General features: G+C 39.7%; 1 protein-coding gene across 6 annotated transcripts in view; it reads left to right on the top strand.

The window, feature by feature from the left end:
• RAPGEF4 (Rap guanine nucleotide exchange factor 4) overlaps positions 1-16,199 on the top strand; it is a 163,290-nt gene that overhangs the window by 98,870 nt on the left and 48,221 nt on the right. For 3 of the 6 annotated variants that reach the window (XM_074594111.1, XM_074594110.1, XM_074594114.1), the window contains 4 exons: positions 7,910-7,963; positions 8,256-8,362; positions 10,271-10,392; positions 11,825-12,008. In XM_074594111.1, coding sequence (XP_074450212.1) covers positions 7,910-7,963; positions 8,256-8,362; positions 10,271-10,392; positions 11,825-12,008 — 467 coding nt within the window. The remainder of the gene's footprint in view (positions 1-7,909; positions 7,964-8,255; positions 8,363-10,270; positions 10,393-11,824; positions 12,009-16,199) is intronic. The other 3 variants (XM_074594113.1, XM_074594112.1, XM_074594115.1) reach the window with 1 other exon arrangement.

The raw sequence follows: 16,199 nt of genomic DNA, 5'->3' as shown, positions 1-16,199 counted from the left end.
TTAAAATGTGATTAATTCCTGTTTCTGTGGAAGTTCCCTGATTTTGCAAACATCCTTGTGACTGTGTGTTCCTCTGTCCATACCTTGCCCTGCTTCCTGCTTTTGTTGTTTGCGGATATTTCTTAAAAAACTATATGGTTGTCTTTTGTGAGCATGGGTGGTTTGAAGATGCTTTGGTGATACAATTTTAGACTATCTAGTCTGGTTACGGGTGCTTTTAATAACTTGCATTGTTTGGTAAACAAAGATGAAGAGCAGAAACAGTGCTTTTTCTGGGTAATTTGTCCTTTGTCAATTGCAAAGTGTTGCTAAGTCACCTACAGACCTGGCAGGATGTCAGTCATTGTCAGGTTTGGACTTTTCCACTTTGGAGACACGAGCAGGCACTTTGCTCTTTGGCTGACAGTACTATCTTGTGGAGAGTGCTGGGGAGCACAGGTTGGTTCTCCCAGCTGGTACATATATTTGTGGGGAGATAGTGAAAAGGTGACCGAAATGTTTCCAGCATGTTAGTGATGATTGTATTTCTCTTTCCACTTTTCTTGTCTTCTGGAGGGGCGTGGGGAGGGCTCTCTGCAGGTACGACTGTGGTCTGGGTTGGGCAGAGCTCAGTCCTGGTACTGTGTCCCAACCATCAGAAGTCCCTGTGGCAGCGACTGTGTGCCAAGGTTTCTTATGGACTGAGCCCCTTGAGGGGTTGGTTAGACATCATGATGTAGGTTGTTTTCTGATGACAAGCGTTGGTCAGTGTATCAGCATGTTCTACATAAGGCTACTCCAGAGATCCAGTGTAGGCTAACAGAGCACAGAAATTCCTACAATATTGGTTACATTTTCCTTCAAATTTTGGCAAAAAATGCTTTTCAAAGGACCGTTTTAAGAAAGGATCTTTGGCCAGCTGCTTCTCTGATGTTTTTCAGTAAGCTGCATTCACCAAGTATATTGTTTTACCTGCAGCATCCTAGCAGAGGTTGGTGCAGTCTGCCTAGACGCACTCTTTCTCTGCAGATGGGAACAGGACCAATGGAGTTGACTTTAGGATACTCTGTCCAAGACTGCCTTCCACCTGGAAATGCACTCCCACAGCTATGGTACTGTATGCTTAGCTTTATCCCTGCTATGTAGTTATTCTGTTGTATTGGGAAAAAAGTTATCTTTAGAAAGGCTCTCCATCTTTGGAATTCTTATTTATTCCTTTGGTTTGAAGTAGCTCAGATAGATGACATATCACCCAAAAAAAAGGAAACTTTTTGGAAGTGGATATATGGTTTTGAGAAAGAAAAGATGAGGTAGGTATTTTGTGGAAGGGCTGTAGGGACTTACGTTAATTGTCACCTGTATCTTACTGACTGGCTATACTTTCAACAATATTGTGGGAATGTTTTTTCGTATGTTTTATTTCCTCCCATGTGAACCAGGTAGGGCACTGATAGCCTTTCAGGAGATGTGTACAAGGATATTCAAGCAAGTCAGTCATAAATGGCAGTCGTCAGAAGTCATCAGAAGTCATTTGGAACCAGTAAGAGCTAAAGATGCTTGGCTTCCTGAAATACACTTATGAGAATCAAATGCGATGGGCCTGACTCAAAACCCACTGAGTCAATTAGGGACTCGGTGATTTCAGTGGGGTTTGGATTAAGCCCTAAATCACCAATAGCAGTAAATACTGAGAGTGTAGAACAAACAGACCTCTTAGTTATGTGGCTGTTGCTGCTGCCACCTTTCGACTTGTGTGGCTTTTCTCCTTTGTTTCTTCTGGATCTCTTGCCAGCCAGCAGGAAAACAGATGTCACTTGCAGTTCTTTTCAGTGCCGCCGTTGGAAATAGAGGGATCAACAGTAATGCACAGGTTTATCCGATCACCCTGGTAACCTCACACGCCATGCTTAACTCCAGTAAATACAGAAACTTGTTCTCTGTTCTGTTCAGAGATGAGCTACACTGAGGTCATGGGAAAAACATGATTCGTTGGGTTTTGTTTTATTTGATCTTAGTTCTTTGCAATACACATTTCCTACATTAATGTTTGAGGGTAGTGAGTTAGGTCCCCTCTGTCATTTGATTCTATAGATCCAAATTGCTGTAGATCTAAAGCATTCATTCATATGTAAAGGCTCAGAAGAAACATCCCTTTACAGCTATTTAACAAGGGGAATAGAAAAATGTATTTTTATAAGAGATGTTCTTGGGTTTTATTTAGAAGATTCAAATAACTTGACAAATACAAACCTCATGTTAGGTCTCTATTATTGTTGTTCATTATATTATTTATTTGTTTGCATGTGGCTTGCTCAGTGATGTAAGAAGCACAGAAATAAAGGCAGCCCTTGCCCTATAGTTTTTAATCTAAGGCCTATTTCTCCGGAGATTAAATGTGTGCATATAATTATTCACATGAATAGTCCTATTTAAATTTATCGTATTGCTCTCATGCATAAATATTTGAAACTTCAAAGGAATGGAGGCTAAAATTAATACTTTCTCTGCTTCACCACAATTTAAACGGGGAGTTTTGTGATTGGCTTCATGAAGGGTTTCTTTGAATGGCCCAAATGTGAATCCATGAATGTACAGATAGGGATTTTGTCAACGTCCCATTTTATCACAGTTTCTCATGATCATTTTCCGCTTCCCCCTACCAACACCTGCAGCTTTGCCTTCCCTGCCCTCCAGACCCATATGCACCTTCTCCTCCACAGGGGGGATCAGCAGATTATATTAAACTGTCTGAGTGTGCACGAGTTGGAAAAGGGCAGAAGGCAGCTAAAGCTCAAGATGGTATTGCTGTGTTGCTTTATCTCATGCTGAAGGAAAGCTAAGAGCAGTTAGTCTTGTCAATACTGTGGCCAGAAGATGGGTAATAATTTGTAAACTGTTCTAATTGGCTTGCATACTTGAGCTCTTCACCTGGTAACTTTTCCCTTATTCAGGAGTCCTGAAAAATGTGATACAGCCCCATGCAGCATGTATGTACTTTAGTCACATTAAGTCTTCAAAGATACCATAATGTGTTAAGAAGTTAATTAAACACTCTGCTTTCTCTCTGCTGTTTTATAGGGAGAGCTATTTTTTTCCTTTCCAAGTGCTTTCTAAGCATCCCTTACTGAGAGATCCGAGATTGTAAAGACTTACAAAACATTTCTTGGACTTCAGCCAAGTTGTGACTATTATCCTAAGATACAATCCCTTACAGAATTTTTTTCTGATGGGAAGTTGTTGCAGGAACAGTGTATCTCCTATTAATTAATTGATGTGACATTTCTTTGCCTTTGAAGCATGACTTGCCTTGCTATAGCAAACGTAGTCCAAGCCCTGTGGTTCCATTTGTTGCGTTTCATCTCATCGCCAGTGCAGCCGGAGTTCACTGCCGTAGCTTTGAAAGGCTGGAGCTTTGGGGGGACTCTTTGCTGGGCATGTCTTTTGGATGGCAATGAAGTTGTTCCTCAGTAGGAGTGACTGCCTTGCTTTCTGGAGTCTAGGCTTGCTGTTCTGGGGGTTGTATTACTCATCATCTCTCTAAGCACCACCTTGTGGTTGAAGTAATTTTAGACATGTAAAGATGTCCTCGAAAATTCCACAGGGCCACATAGTGAGGCTAAAAGGTACTTCAGGAAAGCACCTAGTCCATCCCTGAGCCACATGCGCGCTTCACTAGAGCTGTGTCACTCCTGAGAGATACCTTATGTATCCTCCCAAGCCCCCCAAAATGGAGGAACCACACCTCCCTGGCAATCTGTGCCAGTATTCACTGTTCACGCTGTTAGAAAAGCTTCACCAATGTTTAACCTGAATCTTTCTTACAGCAATTTAAACTCTTTATTTCCTGATCTCTGCATGATGGACTAGATTGCTTCTTTCTTCTTTTCAAAGGCCTTTTGAATCTGAAGACTTTTTTATCACACTTCTGCTAAGACTTGCCTTTTCCTTAGCTAAACAACTTTGATTATTTATGTTGTGCTTTCTGATTATTCTTGTTGCTCTCCTCTAAATTCTGTCCAGTTGGTTTAGATGCTTTTCAAGTAAAGCGGGCAAATGAGACACAATGCTTTCACTTAGGTTTTATCTAGGCTGACTAAAGCAGAACTGCATTATGCGTATAATCTGTTACTACATCCCAGTACTGTATTTGTTGTTTTCACGCAAGTGTTTCATTGCTTACTCAGTTCTGTTTAATATCTGTTATAAACCTTATTTCTTTTTCTGAGGAACTGGGCTAAGACACTTGTTCCCTACCATGTCTTTGTACAGCTGATTCTGCCTTTTTCAGAAAAGTAGTCGGCACTCTCTGTGCTGCATGACAGCATTGGTTTTTTTTCAGACCAATGTCAAAACTGTATCAAATTGTAAGCTTACTCTCCAACGTATGTGCAGTCCTTCCCATCCTGAAGTCTCATGCAGAATCAGTCAGTGTACATTTCTACTTCATCCCGTGTTAATATTTAATAGTTATCAGATGTGATATATTCTTGAGAACGCTGCTCAGAACAGACCTCTGGTACGAGTGCCAGTTTGACTATGCTTCACTGCTAATTGCTTTCAAAATATACTTTTCCAACTGGCTTTGCACCTATTTTGTGAGAATTTAATCTGCCCTTTGCAGGAGAGAATATCTTATGAGAAAGTGCCAAAGTCTTACTAAAGCAAAGGGCTGAAACTCTACTGTTTCTTCCCTAGTCTATCAGTGTTGCTACCCGGTCATGGAAAGAAATTAGATCAGTGTGGCATGATTTGTTCTTGATTAATACACGTCACGTGTGACTCATCTCCCTGTTCTTTTCCAGATGCTCACAAACGGACATTTTCTAGGAAGACAAGTTAAGCTGACATGTCTATAATTTTTCAGCTCCTCCTTTTCCCATATTTCTGTCTTCTGCCTTCCTTAGTCCCCAAGAGTTGTCAGAGGTGGCTGCTGACGTTTCGGAGATGGCTGCAGCCCTCTTTAAGTTTCTTCAAATTTCCTGCATGAAATTCTACAAACCCAGCCAATCTGAAAATAGCTAATTTATGTAATATTTTTTCATCCATTCTTTTGTTTTCAGACTGAGATTTTACTCCTGTCAGTCTACTACGTAGGATACTACCCATCTCTCTGCCACTGATCTTTCTAATGAACAGTCATACAAAAAATAAATCAACTGCTTCTGGCCTTCTTGAGTTATCTGTCAATAGATTTCCCTGTGTTGAACATTAGATCAACAGTTCTATTTTCTGTGTTTTACTACTAAGGTACTTGTGGAATATTTCTTGTATCTCTTGATATTTCTTGGTAGATCTGTCTCATTTTATACCTTTGCTTTTGTAATTCTATCCTTCATTATTCAATTTATTTTTTATACTTGCCTTTTGTAAACCCCCTACTTTCTCCTTTCTGTGCATTTCCTTCTTGTATTTTAGTGAAGGGCTTTTTCTAAGTTGAGTCTTAACTCCACCTCCGAGCTCTGTGCTATATGTGTGGTTAGTATTGTTTCTTTAAGTAAATACCACCTCTCTTTAACTCCTTTTACCTCACACTTGTTCCTCCATGACCTGCTCCAGGAATTTAGCTATCAATGTCCTGGTTTTATGGAAATTTTTCTTCTTTAGGGAAATTATTTCTACTTTGATGTTCTTACTTCCTTCTGTAAAGTTCTGATGCTGGATCATTTCATGATCACCTTCACCCAAGTTACCTTCTGCCTTTGCAGCTGATCCTTCTGTATTGGTCAGGATCAAATGTAGGTGAAAAGCAACTTTCCTGCTGCTTTCTGCAGATTCTTGTGCTGTGCCTTAGTTTTTGCCTTGGGTTTTTTCTGTACTCTTGGGTTGAATCAAATTCTTCTAAATGCCCTCTTTTTTTCTTCTTTGATTCGAATGGGAGATTTATTGACAAATCTTCATCCATATTCAGTTTTTTCACCTATTAGTTTTATGCATTTTTGTCGGAGCTTGATGGAAACTCTAAAGAACAAAAATGTGTATTCATTTTCGATAGTCTGTTGCTGTAAAAGTCTCTTATATTTTTTGTCTTACACATTTTATCTCTCCTTTGAAGTGTATTCCTAACTAGAATTAAAAACTGGAAGCTAGTTTGAGTATGTTGTGCTTTATTGATTTAAAAAATAATAATATTTTAAGAGTGTAGAATGTAAAAATAATATTGATAATGACTTCAATGCCAATTTAGCCGACCATTTAAGTATATATTTACCTTCAGTTTCATTGAACTTGATGAGGACTTGAAATCCTTTTAAAAGAAAATGGAAGCAAAAATTATTAATAGAGTGATATCTCTGACTTCATTCTTTATTTATATACTTGATTGAAACTGTTATTCAATGGTTTTGCTTGCATTAGAGGCATCTTTCAAAAGATTCTTGCTATTCTTGGCATGCTTTACCTGCAATTGTGGACGGTCTAAAGCATGCTCCACGCAGTTCCAGAAACCAAGAAATACTGAGGGATGTTCTCCCGCCCTTCTGGTGGGACAGAAATGTTTATGACTTAAATGAGCCTTTGAAAAATTGTTGACTTATTAATGAGAAGTATCAGGAATCCAAATTTAATTGTATTGATTTGCCTTTTCAGAGACTTCTTGTAAGGTATGAGTATAAATGAAAAACCATTTGCATTGTTTTCCACATACAGGCCTCTCCGTTAAGATTATCTTATCTTTATTGGTTTCTGTCCTGTGCTTCCCTTGTTTTCCCCTTTCCGGCTGACCAATAGTCTCCTGGTGCATTTATAGCATCTAGCACTATTTGATTACTACAAGGACTTTGTCATGCCATTAAAATCCTGTGGGAGCTAATGAACGGATGCCCAGCTTAAGAAAACCGGTACCTGTCAGTCCATCAGGGCACAGCATGTGTTTCACTGTACTTCTGACCTGGCTGTCCTGCCTTTGCCCTTCGGCTGTGCAATCACAGAACACCAGACAAATCCAGCCCTCGTGTCCTGTCTCCTGACAGCTCACACTAGAAGTAAATTTGGTCCATGCTGTTAACTACCAGTCCCAACAAAGCAAAATGTCTTCCCATAATTCTGAGGTGGCTGCTGAAGTTTGGTTTTCTTCTCCTTTGTCTCCATTCCTACTATCCTTTAACCCTCTGCTTTCCTTTTTCCTCTGTGTTCTGCCATGTGCTTCCCTTCTCCCCTCTCCTTTCCCCTCTTCCTTACATGCCTCTTTTCCCATTTCTCTCATCCCCTTCTCTGCTTCTCTCTTGTAGAGCCCCGATAGTCTTCTCTTTCACTCTTCCCTTTGCAGAACCCAGTCACCTGCTTTACTCTTTTCTTTTTCCTTCACCAGCCCCTTTGTGAAAGTCCTTACCCAGGTCTCTGTGAGCGGCCTGCGTGCTCTTGCATTTCAAAGAGTGGCTATAAAAGGGTTGCCAGCTAGGCCCCATGATAGGTTAGAAAAGACAGATAGTGGGAGCAGAGCTTTTTCTTCATTCCTTTTTCTTGTGCTATGCTGTAAGGGAGAAGAGAGATGAACAGGAGAAGGTGGAGGAGGAGGAGAGATTTTCTGTGGTGGGGGACCGAGTGTCGGAGGCAGCGGGGTGGGCAGGAATGCTGTTGTGCCCACCGCGGGTCGAGAGCCGCAAGCGGAAGAGTCAGCTATGCCGCGAAGCCGCAGATCTGGTGTGATGTTTGGCCATTACACACTTCGTTAGTACTTCAGAAAGCTTACCATGCATAACTCATCTCCACGTGTCATGTAACTGTTTTAATTTGCTGAGGATTAAAAGCCAAGTTTGTCTTTAGGATGTCTTCAGAGAGCTTTTGCTACTCACGTGCCCTGGGCAGAGCTTGGACTTACATGTCATTCTTTGTTTTTACAGCTTCTTTGTTCAATTTTTTTTTTATTTTAGCCTTTATTTTATTTTACTGCTCAACCTTTAAAAAATGTATTTAATTTCATTTTATTTTTCAGACACCTCTTATTGAACCTCACATCCCACATCGTCCTACTAAAACCATTACACAGGTAATAGGACATAGGTGTGCTGTAGAGCCAGGCCACTAGACAAATGAAAATAACTCCAGTTTTCAACAGTGTGATGTGTATAAGCTGATGTTTTCTGTTAGATGTGATAAGTATGTGAGACTTAAAATCCTGAATATTTACTAGATTAATTTGCAAAAAGTAAGCATCTGTGTAAGGACAATTTAGGGAAAAGAGAACTTGTGTTTTGTTTTGCAGAAGGCAGTACAGAGATTGCAGAAAGTTTTAAAATCTGTGTGTCTTGGTCCCTTTTTTTTTCTCCATGATCACCAAGGTTCCTTCAGAAAAGATCCTCAGAGCTGGAAAGATTTTGCGGAATACAATTCTGTCCCGAGCCCCTCACATGATAAGAGATCGTAAATACCATCTGAAGACTTACAGGTGTGTGAGCTGATTGTATAGAGGTCTCTGAATTTTTATGCCTGCCAGCCTCTGATTTGTGATTTATGCCTTACCATACTTGCAGGTCTCAAAAGGTCTGAAATTATTTTGTGATGCTATTTGAGTCTGGACGTTATGCAGTCTTTAATGGGCCTGGTAAATCTTTTCTGAAGTAATTTGACTGGAAATTGAGTCCATGATTGTGAAAAGAGCATTCACATACAAAAACTCTTCCAAAGTTAATAGCATAGTTAGCTGGAATATTCTGTGCAATATAAAGTTAAAATGTAGATTCTGTTCCCTTCGTATATCAGTAAGAGATAATAGGAAAGTTCACTAATATATTATGTTATTGTACTGATTGCTGCAGCAGTGTTGCTCAGTGTGGAGTTCGAAAAATTCACCTGGCTAGAAACATTCCTTATGTAGATTTTCTGCTCTATTTAAATTATTTTTTTTCGAGTGTATTGCCAGGCTTTCTTGTCTTCCTGCTGGTGGCAGCACTGTCTTGCTGAAGTGGGATAACAATGGCACTTGCAGAATAGGAATCTGACTTCAATAAGTCAGGATCTATCTACTGTTGGTTTAAGAAACAATCAATTTTTTTACTGTCTAATGTTTAAATCAAATACCTAATGCATTATTCAGAATATATTTAAATAAACATTGGCTTAAAATCTCTGAGTATGTCTTTTTCTAAATAATAAATCAGTAGGTTTGATCCGCTTTTGAGATAAGTGCATTGATTTTCCAAATTTGAGACCAAAATGTATTTAATATGATGCTGGGTATCCGTATCTTGTGAGCTGATCTGAGAATATATCATGATATGATATTGCTCATTGTTCTGGAAGAACGAAAGAGCACGTATGATAAATGAAGATCAGTGCTGGTCCAAACAACTGCACTGTTTTATTTCATACATATCTGGGAAAAACTCTTACTGTTCTATCCTTGTGTTTTTTAAATATGGAATGCCAAAATTTAGATTGGATCCAGGTGAGGGAAAGTTTTGTCATCAAAATGGGATTATAATTGGAGGAGCATTATTTAAGCTAAGTTTCAGCAATTTCAGTATTATCTATTTCCTTGGTCTCTGAAAGTGATGCGTGAAGTGTGGAGCCACAGGAGCCTGTCTAGCACTAGCCAGCTTCCTCTCTGTTCTGCCTGTGATCAGTTACAGATTTGTAAGTTTTTGATCACATTGCTTATTTGCTTCTGTTCTGCTGAGGTACGGAGTGTTATGACAAAGAATTTTACTTAGTGACCATGTGGCTTTTTGGTTCTTTCCCCCCTCTTTGGGCATTCTCCAGAACTTGAGGCCTGCTGTTGTCTGCGTCTGGGTCAGTCAGGATGTGTGAGGTGACCAACACCTAGCATGAGAGAGCCTCAGAAACACTGTGGACCTACAAACCAATGTCCTCAAATACAGTGTGGCCCAAGTTTGGTTACAAATGGAGGAACACTCATAACACTCACTCTTCCTGTGGAGGCTGTTCTCCTTGGCAAAGCTTTTACAGTGTTCAATGATGTGTTTTCATGCAGGATTCTGAAAAGCGTGAGGCTTTTGCTATCCCATGCTATACAGAGAAGGTTTCCTTTAAAATCTGTGTTGAAGTTGTCGTGCTGGTACAATAAGTTTTGTACCAGGTGGCACGTACTCAGTCTGATGCTCTGAACTTTGCATTTCCCAAAACACTTATTGTTCTGATGTCTGATCCCTCAAAACTGAACACCTTCACTGGTATTTTGAGTATATACGTGTAGATGGTGACATTGTGTTTTCTGCAGGGAGATTTGAGTAAGGACATACAGAGTTTAAGATATCACCGCTCTTGGCAGACACTGTGTGTGATCTCCCTCTTGCCTAGCTCCCTTTTCACTTCTATCTATTTATTTGTCCTTAAGGCAATGCTGTGTGGGGACAGAACTAGTTGACTGGATGATGCAGCAAAGTCCTTGTGTCCATTCACGAACCCAGGCTGTTGGCATGTGGCAAGTATTGCTGGAAGAAGGTGTTCTTAACCACGGTAAGATAATCAGCATCTTGACTAAACCATGGGCAATGTGTGACATCAGTGCCTCTGTAGATCTTTCTTTCATGAAAAAGAATGGGACCATGAGCCCAAAAGAAATGCTGCAGAGCAGCCTGTTCATTCATAAGTGCCAGTGCAACACACAGACAGCATTACATGAATCTTGCTACCAGTATGCCTTTTTAACTTATGAGAATGTTGAAAAGTAAATGAACAGTTTATAATGATAACTCTAACTATACTTAGGAGTGCACTGGCTAGTGCTTATACTGCAAGAGCTGGATAGCGCTCAGGCCAAAACCAAGAGATGTATTACCATACAGAAAAAATGATCTTCATCAAAGATTTGCAGCATTTGGAAGTGAATGTGAGCATTTGTGTTTGCTCAGATCCATAATTTTGGAATGATTTTCAGTGGTTTTGGAATGGTTCCCAAATTCAGCACTCCAAATATTCCAGTGCAGAGATCTGGGATTTTACGTTAGTATTCTGACTGTATTTCACACTGACTTTCAGTTTCCATTTGGCAGGATTTACTTGCTAACAGGATATTATAGCCCTCAAAAGGGTAGCTTTCTAAAGCAATATTCATATTTGAAACTTTGCATGTACAGTTTTATTAAGTTCAGAAGAGCAGTTCTATTACAGTACACTTCCATTTATCCTCTGCTGTGCTTCCCATATCCCAGGGAAAAATTTCCACGCTAAGAAGACAGATTGTTTCCACCACTTCCTCACCCTAAGGGCTCTAACTTTAATTCCTGCCTAATATTCCCTTGAACTCCCAGGGGCAAACTGTTGCAAGCTGCATCACAGTAACCAACTCAACACATCGCTCCAACTTGCTTGGAAGACCAAGGGTTTGTCCTTCACTATATCATAGCCTGTCTTTAGAAGTCTTCTCTTGGTAGTCTTTCCATTAAGTTCCCCTGGGATTGCATCTTGATGATGTACATTTCTGGTACATCAGAAAGAGTTTAGATGCTTTTGTTACCTTTTAGCCCTGTCTGAATCATGTAGGGCAAGGTGTCCACCTCTTAGAAATTAATGACGTAACCATTTCCCCAATGTAAATTGTTTGCTTAAAAGAAATTATTTGAAACAATAAGAACAAAACCAGATCTAATAAGAAAAAAAACACGCACATGCACACGCACACACACACTTATGTCTACACACCCACAACACACACATATAGAAGCCGCTTGGAAAGTATTTGTAGTACACAATTTAAAAGTGTACCCTTCAGGCTACATAACTTGGACATATGTGAGAAATAGAAGTGTTTCATACTCTTGTAGTTTCTCTGTAGCTTTCTTTCCCTTCCTAACTAATATATCTGTGACATATACGATGCCACCCAGATTTCTACAAGGTTAACTGTAATGAGGAAAGCTTTGTGTTTGACATGTCGTGTTGTTTTCAGTGGATCAGGAACACCACTTTCAAGACAAGTACTTATTTTATCGATTTTTGGACGATGAGCATGAAGATGCCCCTTTGCCAACTGAGGAAGAGAAAAAAGAATGCGATGAGGAGCTACAGGACACTATGCTGCTTCTGTCTCAGATTGGGCCAGATGCTCATATGAGGATGATTCTCAGAAAACCGTAAGCAGATTAATGAGTTAATATTATACATGAGCTTTCCTTGTGGCAAGGAAACAAGAGAAGTCTACATTTATTATCAGGCATCCTTTGGCCAGTTATTCCACTTCAGTGCCAGTTTGTTCAACCTCTAAAGTTTTTAAGTCCATGTTAAGTCATTTCCAGTCCTTATTAATGCTTACAAGTTGAACTATGTGTTGAGAATAACCATCAAAGGCCATGAATGCCATCATACACACTTTGAGGTAAATGCTGCATTAAGAGTTTTTATTTCATTTCTGAGTCTCCCCAAAAGTAAGTTGCAGGTAATAGAAGAGTCCTGCTCCATTAACACTTTCTGTGTAGATGTGCGATTCAATTAACTATGCTGCTTTCAGTTATTGTGAGTGAGTAGAGTGGTAGGACGGTAGCACAGCAAGTGCCTTTCAATTACAGCTGTCAGTGGCAGCCATTAATTAGATTCATCCTCGGTAGAACTTTATTGAATTAAGATAAGCTGGACTTGGCCTGTTGTAGTTTGCTAGCAAGGTGTGAAATGTGGTTCTGTGGGTTTATTTATCCATTCTTATGGTTATAAAATCAATACATTGAAAAAAAAATGGTTTCTGTACCAAGGCCACAGAGGATGTCTGCCTGACTTTTTCATAGCTCTCAGATAGAATCATAGAATCATAGAGTTGGAAGGGACCTCTGGAGGTCATCTAGTCCAACCCCCTGCCAGAGCAGGGTCACCTAGAGCAGGTTGCACAGGACCGCGTCCAGGCGGGTTTTGAATGTCTCCAGAGTTGGAGACTCCACCACCTCTCTGGGCAGCCTGTGCCAGATCATGTCCTCTCACTCGCCGGTTGGCTGACCATCCTTTCGGCAATACATTCTGGTCACACTGAAAACTGCACTAAAGGCCTTCTTTATGGGCAACTTTATTGTGACTTAAAGCAACCAGTATAAACTCTGTTTGACCCTTGAAGGCAATCTCTTCATTATGCAAGTAGCGTGTAGAAGCTGCTGAAGACATATTTTGCTGCTAATTAAGTGCACAGAGAATAATGAATTACTTAAGGTCATCTTCACAAAAGATTTACTTGTAAAAGGGTCAGTTCAAGAAAGGTAAGTAGACAAAGCTGGATCCTGCTCCTTTGAGGCAATTGGCAAAGTTTGTCTTAGCTATGGGGTGGGACTGGGCCTTGCCTACAGCGTGAGAACATTTTTTTATACTAAAAATGTTTTGAATCCACTTAACACAAGTGCTTGCTCTTGTTCTGGTTCCATCTGTATCCTTTCCCCGATCCATTCTTGGCCCTCTGCTGTCTGTTTAGATTGTAAGCTTATTTAGATGGCACTTTTCCAAAAATGCTAAAAGCACTGAATTTCGAAAGTGCCATCAGATACTTGTGCTTATAAAAACAGGTAACACTGCCATGCAGCAATAGTTTTAAAAGTATAAATTCTCTTTCCTCTGTTTATTAGAGGTCTAGTCAAACACAACCAAAGGACAGCTCGCTCCCTGTCACGCAAAATACATAGACAAACTAGGCTGGGAGCATGGTGCTTCCGTAAACCCTTATGCTGTCAGGGAAGTGAGGTGTTTTCTCCTGACAGAGATGTCCTGTGCCTTCTCCACTGAGGAGCTAAAGGGGGCTTCTTGCACCTATGAGCAGATGCCAGTCCTTCGGAGACTGTGAGCAGTGCAATGCGTGCTGTGACCCCGCACCTCTGCACCATCTCCTTTCCCTCAGGGTGACTGAGCAGGTTGACTCTTGGAGAATTGCCCCCTTAGATTTTCCTGGGTTTTGGCTGCCTGCTACTTTTTCTTTCCATCGTGACTTTCAGAGCAGCCAGTGTAAGTTTACGCCGGCAGGATCAATGTTGATTATCATCCACGCTCCTTGCAGAGAGCTGAAGGGCTGGAATGATGCTGTGGAAAGTACCGCTTTCCCCTCTCTGTCGTCACTTGCACAGCATCATCTGAAAGAATATTCAGAGGAGATTTTTCATGCAATATAGTGAGGGGAAATCGGTTTGCTCAAGACTGACAGCCATCTGACATCTTTCCCTATCCCTGTCCCTGAAGGTGCTTATTTTTGCTGCCCTTTGCTCGTGGGAGCAAGCTTCTACTGCCAGGCACCATATTAACTACTGTTCTAGTATTCAGTTTACATACGTTATGATTTTGTTAGTTGAAAGTCCACCCTGGGCTGAGCTGTATCAAAGCTGTTAAAATCTCCATGAATCTCAGAGTCCTGCTAGTTTTGAGTAGACACCATTACAGCTGCCAAAAGTTCAAGGAATTGTCAGGGCTTCAGAGACCCTGTCTCTGGCTGACCTGAGCAGGACCCACAATTTTCAAACCAACACAGCTGCATTTTATAATAGTCACCATTTCCAGAGAGGTTACAGAACTCCGATAATTACCCTGAATGAAATAAGACAATATTCTTTGATGAGAAGATTACTTTGAGAATTTGATTGTATAATGAAGCTGTTGCTTTGAAAGGTACTTTCTATTGTTCAAAATCTGAAAATCTCTAGCAAAAAGTGTCACTTGTTTTGACAGTCGACTTAAAAAATTCTCTGTTTATTACATTAACTGCAGCATTTTAACTGTCAAACTGTGAAAGAATGTTCTATAGTTTAAAAAACAGAATGGAGCTCAGGGAAATTTTTGGCAGACTCTTGTTGCTATTGGGTGGTGTTTTTTTTCTTCGGAAACACATACACTGAATGTGAAAATAGCTTTTTGTGAAGTAGCAAACACAGCTCTCTGCTTCTTATAATGCCTGGAGCACAGGTGCAGACCTTGAGCAAGTCCCTGCAAAAAATATTGTGGAATTAACACAGCTCTTCCTTACAAGAGTTTCAATCCTTCAGTATGAAAATACATCCTGAAAACACTTTTCCAGTTATTTTTTTTTATTTGATTTTAATGGTGTTCAGATATAGCTAACTTGATGGTAAACCCTAATTAAATAGGATGCTATAATACAAAACTAAGCACAGTAATAACAGGAGTCTTTACAGAGAGAATGATATTAATCAGACAACAGTATTTCACTCAGATGATGTTATGGATTATATTCTTTTTTAATACTCTAGGCTACTGTAAGTTAGCAGTATGACTGAAGCAAAAAATCTGTGTTATTTATTGTTGGTGACTTCACTCAGCACATTTTTTTCTCAGTACAAAGAGTGTTTGATTCCACGTGTGATCAGTAATCAAATTTTAGTGTCAACTTGCATAAGTAAGCTCGACAGGGTGCTAGGGAGAGGAGGTGAAAACAAACTTAAACATGGTAAACAGCACAAAAAATATATATTATAAAATATAAAAATATCTATTATAAAATATCCATTTAATTATTCCTAAGAATCTATAGCTTCTTGAAGGTCTTGTAAAAATTAAGCAAGATATATTTATTCTCTTATTCTTAAATTTTTTTATTTAGATATTGCACCCAGCTGTTAGTAGTAAGAACCATACTGGATTTCTCCGTAAAGCCTGTATGTATTAAGTTCTGTCGTCCTTGGTGGAGTTTTCTGCCAATGACATTTAATAAACCAAGTGTTATTTCTGGGACAGGAAATACAGATTATCTTTCCACATACCAGTTCACTGACATTTATGGGTGTTATAGGTGGTAAATTGTATATATGGAGTTGATCAAGGAGCACTGATTGAAGCACAAAGATTACGTGCTAGAATAAGTGAACACTCATTCACTTTCACATTATTCAAGATTATTCATGTCTCCTATATATTCTTTATGGTACTTGAAGACAAAATTTGTACTCTGAAAATATATGCGTATTTGACATATAATTGCAATGTTATGGTGTCTCTGATCCTTTCCCTTGTTCTTATTATCTGAGAATTTTCTGGTTAGCTGTACGTACATGATTTATCTGTGGCAAAGTACTATGTTTCTGTCAACATCTTAGTCACAGAGAAGCTCAATGTCTCTGACCTTGATAAATTCTCCAAACACTGAACAGTTTTTATTGATCACTTAATATCACCTGAGTTCTCCTGTCCATTAATGTGTAGCCTTGTTCTCTACCTATTCCATTTATTATCCTGTCCATAACCAGCTATTGCTGTTAGAATGTGTCCCCTGCAGAAACTAGGTCTTTACACAGCAGGATCCTACAAATCAACATCAGTGGGTCACCACACAGGTTTTTCAGAAGCAGTGATGC

This window comes from Larus michahellis, chromosome 7, assembly GCF_964199755.1.
Source record: "Larus michahellis chromosome 7, bLarMic1.1, whole genome shotgun sequence".
In the NCBI taxonomy this organism is placed as follows: Eukaryota; Metazoa; Chordata; class Aves; order Charadriiformes; family Laridae; genus Larus; species Larus michahellis.
This window is presented reverse-complemented; position numbering and strand designations above follow the sequence as displayed.